The sequence below is a fragment of the Oncorhynchus gorbuscha genome, linkage group LG06, assembly GCF_021184085.1.
Source record: "Oncorhynchus gorbuscha isolate QuinsamMale2020 ecotype Even-year linkage group LG06, OgorEven_v1.0, whole genome shotgun sequence".
In the NCBI taxonomy this organism is placed as follows: Eukaryota; Metazoa; Chordata; class Actinopteri; order Salmoniformes; family Salmonidae; genus Oncorhynchus; species Oncorhynchus gorbuscha.
In genome coordinates, this window is record NC_060178.1 from 69,866,752 (window position 1) to 69,885,536 (window position 18,785).

Consider the following 18,785-nt stretch of genomic DNA (forward strand, 5'->3'; position numbering starts at 1 on the left):
CTTTGTCCTTTTTCTTGGTATCTATGAATTGACATTCAGTCAGAATTCAAAAGTTCACACATTGGATCTATTTCAACGCTAGCACATGGAATGAGATGTTCAGACACCAATAATTGTCTGTTGAATGCTTTTAATCATTTAGCCAAAGTAGGAGAGATACAAGATTATAGTGTACAGTAGCACTGAATATTGGCTACTTTAATGCCTCAGGTGAAATTCATCAGAATTATAGTATTAATGATTTAGAGTAGTTGAGGCTCGTCAGCTTAGTCTTAAGGTTCCACCTTAGCCTGGATCTCCTCCTTCTCAGCCACTTTCTCATCTGGCTTCTCCAGATCTGGGGAGGGAAAAGAAAGACCTGTTTTTGCATACATTTGTGTCTGCACAGTCTAAACCAGAGTGATAATATACATACCGGAACATTTTCAGAACAGTATTACAGAGTGCTCCACTGCTCCTAATTGTTTGAGTGTTTTCAACAGCCTAACGCAAACATTAGCAGCAAATTAGCCATACAAATTTGCGAACAGGTTAGGGTGTCCCACATCTGTCTAGAGAAATCATAACATCATAGCCCTACTAAGTGTTGACCTTTGAGCTGGATGGGGCCCAGGATCAGGGTGTGGCTCCCTTGGGAGGATCCCAGGTCCCTGGCTTTGCGCGTGCGGCAGCCTCGGCGGCAGCGGGAGTTGTAGTCAGAAGCTTGGCAGATGGTGACTTTACACTGCAGGTACACTGACTCATCGGCTCGCAGGAACTTGAAAGCCTGGAAGGTGAAGCGGGCGTAGCTACTGGTACCAGAGGTGTAGGAGTAGTAGGTGGGGTCCCTCCTACATCTGTGGGTGCATCAGGAACAAATGTTGTTTTTAATCAAGAGCCTATGAGTGTCCTTGAAGAATAAGCACCCCTTAAAAAAATGTATAAACACAGATTTTCCTTCTCAGCAATATCTCTTGGCCCTACAATTTCTGCAGGTCAGATCAGCAGTGCCTGTTTCTTACCCGTTGCGCACCAGGTCATATGATCTGGTTTGAAAGTCATGAGGTGAGGGAGAGGCCACACAGGTGTCCAGGAACAGATGTAGACTGCTGTCTGACCTCCTCAGGCGGACTTGGACGTACATGTTCTGGTTGAGGGTAATCTTGTATGGAGTCTGGGTTATCTCACTGTAGAAGTTGCTGTTTGTAAAGAAGGCCATGGTGCTATTGAATCTGCCTGTGCCTGTTATGGTACCGTTACCCTCATCGTTGGTCTTGTACATAACCTGGACCATGGTGTCCTGCTCCATGCGACACTCCACGTGCAGCAGAAAATGAGACTGCCGCGTAATCTCGCCTGAGTCGGACCGGTAGGCACGGACGGCGTTGATGTACTCTACTCTCCCTTTCTCAAACTGTTTAGAGCGTGAGATAAAAAAAAGTTATTGGGCAAGAAACAGAAAATGATTGGAAAATGTGAATGATAGTTGATGTGACTATATCCAGTGTTTGCAGCACTCTAGCTAGATCTCCATGTAGCTTTTTATATACCATTACGTAATCTGGTAATCACTTTGCGTTTGGTGAATTCATTTACCTTTCGCTGGGTACCACAGGTATTGATTGGGAAGCTGAACGCCACCTGGTAGCTGTTGACCTGAGGTCTACAATGCTGGTCGTTCAGGTACAGATTGTCACCATCGTAGCCCATTGAGAGCAGGTAGGATCTCTGGATCACTATGTTCATGTTGTCTGAGGAGCAGTCCACTCGACCTGAAACACCACAACATAAATAAAACCAACCCGGGGCTCCGGAGCTATAATATCAATGTCAGAATAAATAAATGTTTAGTGTTTGATTAACGTCACCAAATTATCAATCAGACTACCTTGGTTTGATGCGAGGGAGCTGCTGAACATGGCCCTGAAGCCCCTGCTGACCACTGATTGGTCAGAGCGAAAGAGAACTGTCATGTAGTTAGAGGTGGAGTGGTAGGCAGCCAAAGAGGTGTCGTTGTTGAAGTCACAGATTGTGCCTAGCATTTGAGATGTCACAGACGATCCATCGTACACAGAGATGTAATCACAAGAGCAGCAGTTCTCCAACCTGAACCAACAAAGAGCATACACTTATAGAATATGTCTAAATGTGAACTCGTAGTCAATACGGACGGTCCATTTCAAGATCTGTCTTCATGCACATTCAGAATGATAGAAATCCATCAGATAGTTGATCAAAGGGAAGTGTCAAGGTGAAGCATTTTAAAATATTTTACATTAAGATGCAACAAACCAGGGTAATCAAGGGAACCATTTCTGAAGAGGAATCTTAACTCACTCCAGGTCAGTAAATGACATAATGATCCTTTGGCCAGAGGGGGCCGATAGATGCCAGACACAGTAGGCGTTGTCATGGTAATATTCTGGATAGTATGGACTTGAGATGGACCCAGAGCCATGCAGGTTTCCTCCACAGGTGGGGTGAGTCCCTGAGACTGGGGAAGAGAAATTAAACTCAAAATCCATTTGGAATTCAAGAGTCAGACATCTTGTGACACCAAATGTGATTTCCTCTAGATAATCTTCAGGAAATCACATTTGTCATCAAGAAAGGTTCAGTTAGTTACGTTTGTGCAACACATTGATGTCTACTTGTATTGTTCTGTCATTCTACAGCCTATTAGATCAAATCCCTTTTTAAATGGATGATGTGGGAAATGTTAATACCTGTTGATTCTGGTGGGGTGGTGGGGCAGTACGCTATGTGAAGGAAAAAAATAAGAATTAACAATATCCAAACCAAACTGGGTAAATGCAATTGTGCTTAAAGCTCATACAGTCATTTAGGGAGTGTGTCTGGTATTCATTGTTGAAGATTTTTTTTAAAGCTAAACTTCAACTGCATTTTAACTGAATGTATGACTCAATATTATTTTCAGATTAGCTGGGACATATTTTGCATAGGTCTACTTAGAGTGGAAGGGCAACCCAAGTCTTGGCAACAGGGAATTGTATTTTTATCCAGAATTTCTCCACATATTTGCCATCTTTACAGTGTGCTCGTTCACAGATAATACCTGGACCCATCTGATCTACTGTATTGGACACGTACTGTTGTAGTCATAGCAACAGTTGCCATAGTATTGACAGGAGCTGGAGCAGGAACACCTTCCAAGATCGAAACCACAGTTGTACCTACAGGAAGCCTCTGCAGGAGGCAATAATAACACCACTTTACAATAACACCACTTCTTTGACAGAATCTTGAGAACATTAACAGCACAACGTTTTCTACACAGGTCACCAAACTAGATGATGCCAAAGCTGAGGGTTTTCAAATTTGGGTGTACGTTTTAGGAGAGAAATACCTGGGGTTGTACCAGGTTCGTATGTTGTTCTCTGGCAATAATCTGTGAGAAGGAAAGATAGGGATGGACATTAGCATAGACAATGTGAGCCTTCCCAAATACTAACAATCACAAACAACTCTTTAACATCATACCATTGTAGTCATGACAGCAATTGCCATCGTATCGACAGGATGAGGTGCAGGAGCAACCACCAGCATAAGAACCACAGCTGAATCTACAGGAACCCCAACCTAGTGTATTGGACAGACCTCATTTGTGACCAAAGTTCATGAACAGCATTTGATGATTGTTTTCTTATTATTAATATTGTCAGATTTTTTTTTACACAGATCAGCAAACTAGATGAAGTTAAATACCTGTGGCTGTGGACATAGACACCCCCCCCCCAAAAAAAAAAAAATTCGCCAAAATATGTTAATTTTGTTGAACTACACTAGTTGTAAAGTAAAATTCTAACACAGCTGAAGAAATACCTTCGGTTGTTGCAGGAGCTGGATCTGCAGCTGTGGTGAGGGAGTCTGTGGTTGTGCCATAGCATATCTCTATACAAGGTAGATAAAATGGCACAGAAGGGAACATTTTAATGGAGGACGAGTGTTACAATATCATTTTTACAATTATTTTCTGATTATCTGAGACTTTGCATACTTATTTTAGGATTGAAGAGCACACAAGTCTTGATGGTAGATATTTGTGTTCTTGTCTTGACTTCATCCACATTTTGTAGTGTGCTCTTTCTCAGACAATACCTGAACCCATCTGATCTATCTGGTCCTGTATGTCTCAGTTGGTATAGCATGGTGCTTGCATTGCTAGGGTTGTTTGTTTGCTTCCCCCAGGACCACACATACGTAAAATTTATGGATGCACGACTAAGTTGCTTTGGATAAAAATGTTTGCTAAAGTGCATATATTATTTGATTTATTAGGATCCCCATTAGCCGACGCCAATGGCGACAGCTAGCCTTACTGGTGACCGATACATTACGAAAAATACATTACAGACAAAAGAGTACAATTGACATACATTTTTTTAAATGAACATGTAGTGTGTGTGTCTTTTTGGAAACCAGGTTTTCAGTTCACTTGCGCAAAATAAGATGTAAAGGAGTTCTATGCACTCAATACAATATCTGTTCTATTGGACACGTACCATTGTAGTCATAGCAACAGTTGCCATAGTATTGACAGGAGCTGGAGCAGGAACAGCTTCCAAGAGTATAACCACAGTTGTACCTACAGGAAGGCTGAGCTGTAGGAGAGAAGGCAATTTTCAAACTAACTCTCAGTTGCTGTAACATTAATTCTGAGACCAAAGCTTTAAAACATGTACAACATGTTCAGGTCACCAATCTATATACTGGCAAAACTGAAGGTTGTACAGAAACCCGGCCTAAAACCCAAAACAGCAAGCAATGCAAGTGTAGAAGCATGGTGGCTAGGAAAAACTCCCTAGAAAGGACATAACCTAGGAAGAAACCTAGAGAGGAACCAGGCTATGGCGGGTGTCCAGTCCTTTTCTGGTTGTGCTGGGTGGAGATTATAATAGAACTTGGCCAAGATGTTCAAATGTTCATAGATGACCAGCAGGGTGAAATAATAATAATTGATGTTATGTTACATCTTCATCATGCTCTCCAAAAAGCTTTGAAATGGTACAAATTGTTTGTGAATTTTTTTGAAATACACTAGCTGTAAAGTAAAATTCTAACACAGCTGAAGAAATACCTGTTGGTCCTGCATCTGTGGTGCTGGGTTCTGCGGTTGTGTCATAGCAGATCTCTATACAAAGTAGATAAAATGGCACAGAAGGGAACATTTTAACAGGGGAGGAGCACACACTGTTACAATATTCTAAACTTGATCCTAACTCCCTGCTCTTACGTTGATAGTCCTGGCAACAGTTGCCCCTGTATTCACAGGGATATAAGCAGGAGCAGTTGCCAACCTGATAGCCACAGTTGTGTCTACAAGAACCTCCATCTACAAGAAAAACAAACAGATGAATCATAGTTCACTGATCATAATTCAGCAATGATACCAAGCCAACAAGCTGCTAAAATGATCAGCACATTTGTATGCATGTATCATTATTTGTTTAGTTAAAATGTTTGCATAATGTTTGAGTACAGGGAGGAAAATAATACCTACAGTGCAATCGGAAAGTATTCAGACCCCTTAACTTTTTTAAGCCTTATTCTAAAATGTATTAAATTGTTCATTTTTCCCCCATCAATCTACATACAATACCCCATAATGACAAAGCAAAAACAGGTTTAGACTTTTTTGCAAATGTATTCAAAATAAAACAGAAATAATTTACCCAAGTATTCAGATCCTTTACTCAGTCCTTTGTTGAAGCACAGCGATTACAGTCCCGAGTCTTCTTGGGTATAACGCTTCATGCTTGGCACACCTATATTTGGGGAGTTTCTTCCATTCTTCTCTGCAGATCCTCTCTAGCTCTATCAGGTTGGATGGGGAGTGTCAGTGCACAACTATTTTCAGGTCTCTCCAGAGATGTTCGCTCGGGTTCAAGTCCGGGCTCTGGCTGGACCACTCAAGGACATTCAGAGACTTGTTCCGAAGCCACTCTTGAGTAGGCTTGGCTGTGTGCTTAGGATCATTGTCCTGTTGGAAGGTGAACTTTAGCCCCTAGTCTAAGGTTCTGAGCACTCTGGAGCAGGTTGTCATCAAGAATGTCTCTGTACTTTTGTGCATTCATCTTTCCCTTGATCCTGACTAGCCTACCAATCCCTACCGCTGAAAAACATCCAACAGCATGATGCTGCCACCACTATGTTATACCGTAGGGATGGTGCCAGGTTTCCTCCAGAAGTGATGCTTGGCATTCAGGCCACTCTACCATAAAGGCCTGATTGGTAGAGTGTGGCAGAGATGGTTGTCCTTCTGAAAGGTTCTCCCATCTCCACAGAGGAACTCTGGAACTCTGTCAGAATGACCATCGGAGTTCTTGGTCACCTTCCTGACCAAGGCTCTTCTCCCCCGATTGCTCAGTTTGACTGTGCGGCCAGCTCTAGGAAGAGTCTTGGTGGTTCCAAACTTGTTCCATTTAAGAATGATGGAGGCCACTGTGTTCTTGGGGTCCTTCTGCTGCAGACATTTTTTGGTACTCTTCCCCAGACCTGTGCCTTGACACAATTCTGTCTTGGAGCACTACAGACAATTCCTTCGACCTCATGGCTTGGTTTTTGCTCTGACATGCACTGTCAACTGTGGGACCTTATATAGACAGGTGTGTGCCTTTCCAAATCATGTCCAATCAATTGAATTGACCACAGATGGACTCCGATCAAGTTATAGAAGCATCTCAAAGTAGATCAATGGAAACAGGAGGCACCTGAGCTCAATTTCGAGTCTCATAGCAAAGGGTCTGAATACTTAAGTAAATAATGTATTTCTGTTTTTTATTTTTAATACCTTTGCAAGGATTTCTAAAAAACAGTTTCACTTTGTCATTATGGGGTATTGAACATTTTTTAGTTAATCAATTTCAGAATAAGTCTGTAACGTAACAAAATGTGGAAAAAGGGAAGGAGTCTGAATGCTTTCAGAATGCACTGTATGCAGTTAATGTCTCTTTACATATATTTTCTTAATCTCAATTCCTTACCTACGACACGATACTCTGCTTGAAACCCCTTGTACGTTGAGGAGCTGTCACTTGTGAATCGCACAGTTATTGAACTTCCGGTGGAGTAAAAGGTTGACCTTTGTCCTCCACACAGCTTTCCCAGGAGTCGGTTGTAGGTGGAATAGCCATCGTACACGGAGATGGAATCATACCTACAGTTGAAGTCACCCTCAAGACTGTGGTCGGAGACAGGAAAGATGAATGGCGTACAATGGAGGTGGCTGCCTAATATACGCTGCTAACGTAGCACTTATTACCTCTGGTGACTGATCTGATTAGTGTCCTGGACTTGCTTTCACTTATCAAATCATTTTTTAGATAGGTGATCATTTGAAAGACCAAATTATGGATTTTGAGGGTTTTCTAACATATCCAAGTTTAAGAATAAACATGAACCAAAACCTACTTACTTGACATATGGGAATTCCAGCTGAACGATTTGGCTGCCCGCTGGGGTCTGAATGTTCCATGTACAGTAGGCATTGTTGGGGTAGTTTCTGGGGTAGTTGGGGCTGTTGAATTGGCCCTTTGATGCAGTCAGGTAGCCACCACATGGGGCACTGGTGCCTGAGCAAAACAACCAAAAAGTGACAACGTTAAGAATGAGAAGTTCAACAGAGACTGACTGGCAGTGTCGACTGACACAATAAAAAACAATGTTGATTCATTGGAATGTTGATACAGTGAAGTATTTTAACGAACAAGAGGAATAAACAAACATGGGTTAGTTCATCAAAATTATTGATAAACAGAGCAACATAAACACAGCTCAGAAATAGTAGCAAAATTCAGAGTTTGGAATACCTGATGGGTCAACTGTTCTCCAAGGTTCTGTAAACACAAATGTCATTAGGTTCCATGTAGTACTGTTACTACTGCACTGCACACCTAACATACATGCTAAGGTGCGGGAAGGTGTCAGATTAGTGAAAATAATGAAACCTTTGCAAACGTATGGTCATTGCACAATACATCTGACATTTGTATTGACCCTGAGGAGTACAGTCTTTCTTCATCTCATTAAGTCATTTCTAGAAATTGCTACAAAGCAAAAAGACAGGACTATATGTTATTTGGGGTAAGAAATCAGCTCATCAACAGAACTTACCTGCTGTGGTCCATGTGTCCCACTGACCTGCAATGAGAAAGTAAGAGTAATTGAATATGAACCTTTGCATAAGAGAGAGACACCAGAGGTGTTACAACAACCCTATAATCATACTCAAATGGAAGCCATTGTTACGAACAAACAACACTTACAATGAGAGATCGATACCAACAAAACATATATACAGTGCAGTATAAGTGAATACATTACCTTGAGTTCCATGTGAGACTATCACAGAGCAAAGAACAAGAAGAGTGGTAGCAATCTCCATGTTTCAGCTTCCCCTTGACGATGACACAGTCCCAAAACAGGACAGTTTATATACCTAAAGACAGGCCTTTAAACATCCTTATAGCGCCCATAAAATCCTGAATGCGAGAAATCCCTTATTACTCAATGTGTGTGAGAAATGACCCACCTGGGCTTGTGGTCATAAAGTAGCCAGTTCACACGGTGAACACATTAAAATGACTGTCCACAAACACAACAAGTGTTAATTTGAGCTACAGAGAGAGGGGGGGTTGTTTTATGGGGTTTGTTGAAGATATATAGCGCATATGAAATAATTCATTTTTTATGATAAGGTGACGCACCATTACCTAGAACAGGCTGATAGAGTCAGGATCATTCCCATGGACAAACAGATTCTTCATCAGTGTTGGGTTGTTGGTCTGTTTCACTATGACCCTTCCACGTGTTGACTGAACTACTACAGGCACGCAGTCATGAACAGCATAGTAGTCTGAAAGGTACAGTATAAGAAATGGTTCTAAACAAGAACTGAGCAAAGCAGGTAGTGATCATAAATGCTTTACTCTGTTTTCCTTAGTGGTGTGCAACTGTTAATATTAAAATACCAGATAAATAAGCATGCATGATTTGTTAGGCTCATAACATTCAAGAAACTATTGGTGAGTGTTTAGCTGGATCCATAAATTTGTCAGGGCTACCTCACCTTGTGTGTGCATCGAGGGTCTCCATTATGCTGGTTTTAATCCCTAATATGATTAAATGTAAAAAGAAAAAGTAGAGCATCTCTTTATTGGGCAGACCTCTCCCCATATTTACAACCATTGAATCAATATGTTTGACCATGACAGTTTACAATCTAAGGTAATACCAAGTAATTTAGTCTCCTCAACTTGCTCGACAGTCACGCCATTCATTACCAGATTCTAGAATTGGGGGAATGATTTGTACCAAATACAATGCTCTTACTTTTAGAGATGTTCAGAACCAGTTTATTACTGGCCACCCATTCTAAAACTGACACGTATGGGGTTGATTCATCAGCATATATACAGTGTAGACAGACAGGCCTTGTTTAATGCCAGTGGCAGGTCATTGGTAAAAATATAAAAGAGTAGAGGGCTAAGTGTACCGTACAATCACACTTTACACGTTTAACATTAGAGAAGCTTCCAATAAAGTAAACCTCGGTGTTCTATTAGATAGATGGCTCTGAATCCATGATATGGCAGAGGTTGAAAAGCTATAACACACATGTATTTTCAACAACAGGTTATGGTCAATAATATCAAAGGCTGCACTCACAATCTTCTTATTATCAATTTCTTTCAACCAATCATCAGTCATTTGTGTCAGTGCAGTACATGTTGAGAGCCCTTCTCTATAAGCATGCTGGACGTCTGTTGTTAATTTGTTTACAGAGAAATAGCATTGTATCTGGTCAAACACCATTTTTTCCCCTAAAGTTTGCTAAGAGTTGGGAGCAAGCTGATTGGTCAGCTGTTAGAACCAGTAAAGGGTGCTTTGCCATTATTGTGTAGCGGAACAACTTTGGCTTCCCTCCAGGTCTGAGGACAAACAGATTAAAGATATGACAAATAGGAGTGGTAATATAGTCTGCTACCATCCTCAGTAGCTTTCCATCTACGTTGTCAATACCAGGTGGTTTCTCATTACTGATGGACAACAATAATTTCTCCACGCCACCCACACTAACTTCACAAAATGTCACAACTCTTAATACAAAACTCCAAACAGATCATCAAAAAGGCTTTTTTGTATTTTTTTTAAACATTTATTTTACATTTTTACAATTGACCAAGTACAACACACAAAATCACACAGTAGCTTTTTCTCCAAACATAATGAGTGTTTCATCTTGAAATACCTTTCAAATAAAGTAATTGCCTTTCACAATGCAACACTCACAATACTTTTCATATGATTCACTCCTCATTTGTTCAAAAATACATTTGACCATCACTTAATCCAAGCATGGACCCCATCAAAGAGGTGAGGACAATACAGTGCCACTGACACGGCCTGCAACGGAAACATGCGGTCTCTCCTTCACTGCAGCCGAGGTGAGTAAGACATTTAAACGTGTTAACCCTCGCAAGGCTGCAGGCCCAGACGGCATCCCCAGCCGCGCCCTCAGAGCATGCGCAGACCAGCTGGCCGGTGTGTTTACGGACATATTCAATCAATCCCTATACCAGTCTGCTGTTCCCACATGCTTCAAGAGGGCCACCATTGTTCCTGTTCCCAAGAAAGCTAAGGTAACTGAGCTAAACGACTACCGCCCCGTAGCACTCACTTCCGTCATCATGAAGTGCTTTGAGAGACTAGTCAAGGACCATATCACCTCCACCCTACCTGACACCCTAGACCCACTCCAATTTGCTTACCGCCCAAATAGGTCCACAGACGATGCAATCTCAACCACACTGCACACTGCCCTAACCCACCTGGACAAGAGGAATACCTATGTGAGAATGCTGTTCATCGACTACAGCTCGGCATTCAACACCATAGTACCCTCCAAGCTCGTCATCAAGCTCGAGACCCTGGGTCTCGACCCCGCCCTGTGCAACTGGGTACTGGACTTCCTGACGGGCCACCCCCAGGTGGTGAGGGTAGGCAACAACATCTCCTCCCCGCTGATCCTCAACACGGGGGCCCCACAAGGGTGCGTTCTGAGCCCTCTCCTGTACTCCCTGTTCACCCACGACTGCATGGCCACGCACGCCTCCAACTCAATCATCAAGTTTGCGGACGACACAACAGTGGTAGGCTTGATTACCAACAACGACGAGATGGCCTACAGGGAGGAGGTGAGGACCCTCGGAGTGTGGTGTCAGGAAAATAACCTCACACTCAACGTCAACAAAACTAAGGAGATGATTGTGGACTTCAGGAAACAGCAGAGGGAACACCCCCCCTATCCACATCGATGGAACAGTAGTGGAGAGGGTAGCTAGTTTTAAGTTCCTCGGCATACACATCACAGACAAACTGAATTGGTCCACTCACACTGACAGCGTCGTGAAGAAGGCGCAGCAGCGCCTATTCAACCTCAGGAGGCTGAAGAAATTCGGCTTGTCACCAAAAGCACTCACAAACTTCTACAGATGCACAATCGAGAGCATCCTGGCGGGCTGTATCACCGCCTGGTACGGCAACTGCTCCGCCCTCAACCGTAAGGCTCTCCAGAGGGTAGTGAGGACTGCACAACGCATCACCGGGGGCAAACTACCTGCCCTCCAGGACACCTACACCACCCGTTGTTACAGGAAGGCCATAAAGATCATCAAGGACATCAACCACCCGAACCACTGCCTGTTCACCCCGCTATCATCCAGAAGGCGAGGTCAGTACAGGTGCATCAAAGCTGGGACCGAGACTGAAAAACAGCTTCTATCTCAAGGCCATCAGACTGTTAAACAGCCACCACTAACATTGAGTGGCTGCTGCCAACACACTGTCATTGACACTGACCCAACTCCAGCCATTTTAATAATGGGAATTGATGGGAAATGATGTAAATATATCACTAGCCACTTTAAACAATGCTACCTTATATAATGTTACTTACCCTACATTATTCATCTCATATGCATATGTATATACTGTACTCTACATCATCGACTGCATCCTTATGTAACACATGTATCACTAGCCACTTTAACTATGCCACTTTGTTTACTTTGTCTACACACTCATCTCATATGTATATACTGTACTCGATACCATCTACTGTATGCTGCTCTGTACCATCACTCATTCATATATCCTTATGTACATGTTCCTTATCCCCTTACACTGTGTATAAGACAGTAGTTTTGGAATTGTTAGTTAGATTACTTGTTGGTTATCACTGCATTGTCGGAACTAGAAGCACAAGCATTTCGCTACACTCGCATTTAACATCTGCTAACCATGTGTATGTGACAAATACAATTTGATTTGATTTGATTTGATTTGATTTGTAAGGTGGGCGTGGGCCCCCTCAAAGAGGTGGACATCGGAGAGAGGGAGGCAGACAGCAAGGAACTGTCTCATGAAGTCATGAAGTCGGGGCCATAATCATGACAGTGTGGTAAACAGAGGCCTTACCATTGCAGAGGCTGCCAGAGTAGTTCAAATAATGACAATCTGAAAAGATTGTGGTGTCAATTCGATCATGAGAACATTTCGCCAAAAGAATGTTATGTATGGGGTAAGTCTGCAGGATGTGCACTGTGCTTTACCATTACATGTACAGTAAATTACACATTGTAATGCATGTACATCTATTGACTGTACACTGTTATACCCTCAGAATTGACAGAAGACCCCATGGTGGTGGCCATGGCTGTGTTCTGACCGACCAGCAGGAGTGGACAGTGGTGGAAATGGTGAGGGTCAGGAATGACATATGGCTATCCGGAATTAATCAGGCCATTGAGGAGAATGATGACACCTTTGCCAATGTGGCATCCATCAGCCTACCAACAATCACTCGCTTGTTGAAGAGGCACCAGGCATCTATGAAACACATTTACCTGGTGCCTTTTGAGACAAACAATGACTGGGTGAAACAACTGCGGGCAGACTATGTTCAGGTACAGCACTATATACTGTATTTCTGTTACTATTTGATGCACATGCTACTTCACAATATCATATTGGAACTGTCCTGTAAAAATATTATTTTTAGAGAGTGATGGTGCTTGATGCTGCAGTGAACCATCACAAGTATGTCTTTGTTGATGAAGCAGGCTTCAACCTGGCCAAAACTTGGCGCCGTGGGCAGAACCTCATCTGCCAACAGGTGACCGTCCAAGTGCCTGGTCAACGTGGGGGAAACATCTCCATGTGCACAGCTATCTCTGAAGATGGTGTGGTAGGACCTATGCCATTACTTGGATCCTAAAACGCTGCACACATTGTGTTTCTCGATTAAATTGAGCAGGCCTGTCAAGGTGAAGGGGTCACCAATATCATTGTGTGGGAAAGTTTCAGGTTCCACCATGCAGAGGTGGGTCAGGCATGGTTTTGGGCCCATCCCTGATTTGTGACCATATACCTGCACCCATAGTCTCCTTTCCTCAACCCTATTGAGTGTCACCCTCCCTCTGGCCATGGATAAGGCATGCGATGACATCAACGCAGACCAGTGTCAAGCTTGGATTCGCCATGCCAAATGTTATTTCCAGCGTGCAGGGTAGCCTAGTGGTTAGAGCATGGACTAGTAACCGAAAGGTTGCAAGTTCGAATCCCCGAGCTGACAAGGTACAAATCTGTCATTCTGCCCCTGAACAGGCAGTTAACCCACTGTTCCTAGGCCGTCATTGAAAATAAGAATTTGTTCTTAACTGACTTGCCTAGTAAAATAAAGATAAAATAAAAAATGAGGACATTCACTGTGATGTGAATGAGAATTTATGGCCAAATTGTCACGAGTCCGACCGAGGGTGGTTCCCCTTCCCGGGCGGGTGGCGCTCGGCGGTCGTCATCACCGGCCTATTAGCTGCCACTGATTGTTTTTCCTCCCCATCCTTGTATGTTTAGTGGTAGCACCTGTTTATGTTTAATTAGTTTGTCTTTATTAGACAGCCGGCCCGCCTGGTTGTTGTGCGGGATTATTTCATTGTAAACCTTCGGCTCTGTTGTAGAGGTACGTGCTTAGTCGTGATTTTTTCTATTTGTACTTTTTCCCCTGTGTTTGGGAACGTTACTTTTGTGTGCACCCTGTGGTGTGTTGGTGCTAGTAAAGACGCACAGCATTGAACTCTGTCTCCTGCATTTGACTCCACACCCACGACACCCGGAGCATTACAGAATCCCGCACCTATCAGATTGATGGAGTCAGCAGGAGCAGCAGCCAACCCTCTCCCATCGATGGAGGAACGGGTTCTCCACCACACCACCGTCCTCCATCGGATCGGATCCGCGATGGATCAGGTGATGGTGAGAATGGAAAGATGGGAGAGGAGTGGTCTCCTCTCTCCACCTTCGGCACCCACGGTTCCGGACTCCCCATCTCCCGACTCCAGCACCCTCCGTCTGACGCTACCGAGGGCTTATGATGGAGCGGCAGCGGGTTGCCAGGGGTTTCTGCTTCAGCTGGAGCTATACCTGGTCACCATCAGACCCACTCCCTCAGGAGCAGAGAGGGTGAGTGTCCTCATCTCCTGCCTCACGGGTCGTGCTCTGGAGTGGGCGAACGCAGTCTGGAATGGCCCAGACTCAGCGCGGGAGCACTACACAGAGTTTTCCTGCCGCTTCCGTGCCGTGTTTGATCACCCTCTAGACGGCCGAGCGGTGGGAGAACGACTATTTAATCTCAGGCAGGAGAAGAGGAGCGCCCAGGATTACGCGCTGGAGTTCCGGACCTTGGCAGCCGGATCTGGGTGGAACGACAGGGCCCTTATGGACCACTACAGGTGTAGTCTCCGAGAGGACGTACGCCGGGAGTTAGCGTGTCGGGACACCACTCTGTCACTGGATCAGCTGATCGACATGTCCATTCGACTGGATAATCTGCTGGCTGCCCGTTGGCGTTCAGAGAGGGTTCTGTGCGTTCCACCACCCAGCCCCTCCGCTCCCATTCCCATGGAGTTGGGAGGGGCTACGCCGAGGGGTACCGGAGGAGGTGGCCTTCCCTGCACCAACTGTGGTCGGAGAGGGCACACGTCTGATCGGTGCTGGGGGGGTCCGTCTGGGAGTAGAGATGGCAGGCGGAACGCTTCTTGGTCACCCCAGGAGAGTCAGCATCAAACTCACCCAGAACCCCTTGTTGGCCATATGTTTGTCTTAATCTCTTTCCTTCACTTTTTTTCCCTCTTCCCAGCATAGGGCGCTAGTCGATTCAGGCGCAGCTGGGAACTTTATGGATCGCGGACTCGCCCTTAGGTTAGGGGTTCCGCTGGTGCCGATAGATTCTCCTTTCCCCGTGCACTCCCTAGATAGCCGGCCATTAGGGTCAGGGATGATCAGGGAGACCACAGTCCCACTGGACATGGTGACGCAGGGGAATCATAGGGAGCGTATCAGTTTTTTTAAATTATTGATTCGCCTGCGTTTCCAGTGGTGCTGGGGACTCCCTGGTTGGCCCGGCACAATCCTAAAATTTCATGGAGACAGGGGGTTCTCCAGGGGTGGTCAGAGGAGTGTTCTGGAAGGTGTTTGGGAGTTTCCATCGGTGCCACGTCGGTGGAGAGTCCAGACCAGGGTTCCACGGTGTGCATTCCCCCCCGAGTATGCCGATTTGGCAATCGCTTTCAGTAAAGTGAAAGCAACTAAATTACCACCTTATCGACCGGGAAGGGATTGTACGATAGATCTCCAGGTGGACGCTGCGCTTCCCAAGAGTCACGTGTACTCGCTGTCCCAGGAGGAAACGTTGGCAATGGAGACATATGTCACGGAGTCGCTGGGACAGGGGTACATTCGGCCCTCCATTTCACCCGTCTCCTCGAGTTTCTTTTTTGTGAGGAAAAAGGAGGGAGGTTTGCATCCGTGTATCGATTATAGAGGTCTAAACGCCATCACAGTGGGGTATAGTTACCCTCTACCTCTCATCGCTACGGCGGTGGAATCGTTCCACGGAGCGCAGTTCTTCACAAAACTGGACCTCAGGAGCGCGTATAGTCTGGTGCATATTCGGAAGGGAGACGAGTGGAAAATCGCATTTAGTACTACATCCTGCCACTATGAGTACCTCGTCATGCCGTATGGGTTAAAGAATGCTCCAGCCGTTTTCCAATCCTTTGTAGACGAGATTCTCAGGGACCTGTGCGGGCAGGGAGTGGTTGTTTATATCGATGACATTCTGATCTACTCGGCCACTCACACCGCGCATGTGTCTCTGGTGCGCAAAGTGCTTGGTAGACTGCTGGAGCATGACCTATACGTCAAGGCTGAGAAATGCGTGTTCTCTAAACGAGCCGTCTCTTTTCTGGGATATCGCATTTCCACCTCGGGGGTGGTGATGGAGGGTGACCGCATTAGGGCCGTGCGTAATTGGCCGACTCCAACCACGGTAAAGGAGGTGCAGCGGTTTTTGGGTTTTGCCAACTACTACAGGAGGTTTATCCGGGGTTTTGGCTAGGTAGCGGCTCCCATTACCTCACTGCTGAAGGGGGGGCCCGGTGCGGTTGCAGTGGTCAGCAGAGGCGGACAGAGCATTCAACAGGTTGAAGGCGCTGTTCACTGATGCGCCCGTGTTGGCGCATCCGGACCCCTCTCTAGCATTCATAGTGGAGGTGGACGCGTCCGAGGCTGGGGTGGGTGCCGTGCTATCACAGCGCTCGGGTACGCCACCAAAACTCCGCCCCTGCGCTTTCTTCTCAAGGAAGCTCAGCCCAGCGGAGCGTAACTATGATGTGGGGGACCGGGAGTTGCTAGCGGTGGTTAGAGCTCTGAAGGTGTGGAGACACTGGCTTGAGGGGGCTAAGCACCCTTTTCTCATCTGGACCGACCACCAGAATCTGGAGTATATTCGGGCAGCTAGGAGACTTAACCCACGTCAGGCAAGGTGGGCCATGTTCTTCACCCGGTTCCGGTTTACTTTGTCTTATAGATCGGGCTCCCAGAACGTGAAGGCAGACGCACTGTCCCGCCTTTATGACACCGAGGAGGGGTCCACCGAACCTACTCCCATCCTTCCCGCCTCTAAGCTGGTAGCCCCAGTGGTATGGGAGGTGGACTCGGACATCGAGCGGGCGTTACGGGCTGAACCCGCGCCTCCTCAGTGTCCAGCGGGGCGAAGGTACGTGCCGCTTGGTGTTCGGGACAAACTGATTCGGTGGGCTCACGTCCTACCCTCCTCGGGTCACCCTGGGGTGACGAGGACAGTGGGGAGCCTTCAGGGGAGGTATTGGTGGCCTACGTTGGTTAAGGACGTTAAGGGTTATGTCTCCTCTTGCTCAGTGTGCGCTCAGAGTAAGGCTCCTAGGCACCTTCCTAGAGGGAAGCTACAACCCCTCCCCGTTCCACAGCGGCCATGGTCACATCTGTCCATAGATTTCCTGACCGATCTCCCGCCGTCTCAGGGGAACACCGCGGTTCCTGCCGTCCTGCCGTCTCCTCCCGTTGCCCGGTATCCCTACAGCCCTGCAGACTGCGGAGGCATTATTTACCCATGTCTTTCGGCACTACGGGGTGCCGGAGGACATCGTTTCTGATCGGGGCCCCCAATTCACGTCTCGGGTATGGAGAGCGTTCATGGAACGCTTGGGGTCTCTGTCAGCCTGACCTCCGGTTATCACCCCGAGAGTAATGGGCAGGTGGAGAGATTGAACCAGGAGGTGGGTAGGTTTCTGCGGTCGTATTGCCAGGATCGGCCAGGGGAGTGGGCACGATACATTCCCTGGGCTGAAATGGCTCAGAACTCACTACGCCGCTCCTCTACTAACGTGTCCCCTTTTCAGTGTGTGTTGGGGTACCAGCCGGTCCTGGCACCATGGCATCCGAGCCAGACCGAGGCTCCTGCGGTGGAGGAATGGGTACAGCGCTCCAAGGAGACCTGGAGGGCCGTCCAGGAATCTCTACTACAAGCGAGTGGACGGCAGAAGAGGAGTGCTGACCGCCACCGCAGTGAGGCCCCGTGTTTGTGGACCGGGGGACAGGGTCTGGCTCTCGACCCGAAACCTACCTCTCCGCTTGCCCTGCCGGAAGCTGGGTCCGCAGTGTGTAGGGCCCTTTAAAGTCCTGAGGAGAATAAACGAGGTGTGTTATCGATTACAACTCCCTTCCTATTATCGTATTAACCCCTCGTTTCATGTGTCTCTCCTCAGGCCGGTGGTGTATTGCCTAATGCTGGTCCCCTGCAGGACAGTGAGGTACCGGAGGTCCCTCCCCCCTCTGGACATCGAGGGGACCCCGGCGTACACAGATCCGGGCCATTCTGGACTCAAGACGCCGGGTGAGGGGCCTGCAGTACCTCGTGGACTGGGAGGGGTACGGTCCGGAGGAGAGGTGCTGGGTACCGGTGGGGGACATCTTGGATCCATCCATGTTGAGGGAAGATTTCCATCGCCTCCATCCGGATCGCCCTGCACCTCGTCCTCCGGGGCAACCTCGAGGACCGGTGTCGGCGCTACTCTAAAAAAAAAAAATGCTGCGGGACACAGCCGGGCGCGTCAGAGAGATGGGGGCAGGGAACACTGTCACGAGTCCGACCGAGGGTGGTTCCCCTTCCCGGGCGGGTGGAGCTCAGCCAGCTCGTCATCACCGGCCTATTAGCTGCCACTGATTATTTTTCCTCCCCTCCTTGTATGTTTAGTGGTAGCACCTGTTTATGTTTAATTAGTTTGTCTTTATTAGACAGCGCTCAGATGGCCCGCCTGGTTGTTGTGCGGGATTATTTCATTGTAAACCTTCGGCTCTGTTGTAGAGAATGTACGTGCTTAGTCGTGATTTTTCTCTCAGAACATCAT

General features: G+C 46.4%; 1 protein-coding gene across 1 annotated transcript; it reads right to left on the reverse strand.

Annotated features, from left to right (window-relative positions):
* Window positions 1-113: 113 nt before the first annotated feature.
* LOC124038275 (CUB and zona pellucida-like domain-containing protein 1) lies at window positions 114-8,429 on the reverse strand. The gene is made up of 19 exons (XM_046353923.1): window positions 8,323-8,429; window positions 8,113-8,139; window positions 7,809-7,835; window positions 7,415-7,571; window positions 6,984-7,180; window positions 5,234-5,332; window positions 5,078-5,131; window positions 4,503-4,601; window positions 3,823-3,891; window positions 3,481-3,579; window positions 3,347-3,388; window positions 3,091-3,186; window positions 2,706-2,738; window positions 2,317-2,473; window positions 1,868-2,085; window positions 1,576-1,751; window positions 1,002-1,393; window positions 592-836; window positions 114-337 (listed from the first exon to the last, which is right to left on the reverse strand). The coding sequence occupies exons 1-19, from the start codon at window positions 8,381-8,383 to the stop codon at window positions 273-275; spliced, it is 2,313 nt and encodes a 770-aa protein (XP_046209879.1). The 5' UTR covers window positions 8,384-8,429; the 3' UTR covers window positions 114-272.
* Window positions 8,430-18,785: the final 10,356 nt, after the last annotated feature.

Coding starts and splice junctions, on each gene's coding strand:
- LOC124038275 (XM_046353923.1), bottom strand. CDS start 8,383: ATGGAGATTGCTACCACTCTTCTTGTTCTTTGCTCTGTGATAGTCTCA. Junction 5,132..5,233: donor CTGTTGCCAGGACTATCAAC/GTAAGAGCAGGG, acceptor TACTTTGTATAG/AGATCTGCTATGACACAACC. Junction 4,602..5,077: donor CACAGATGCAGGACCAACAG/GTATTTCTTCAG, acceptor TCTCTCCTACAG/CTCAGCCTTCCTGTAGGTAC.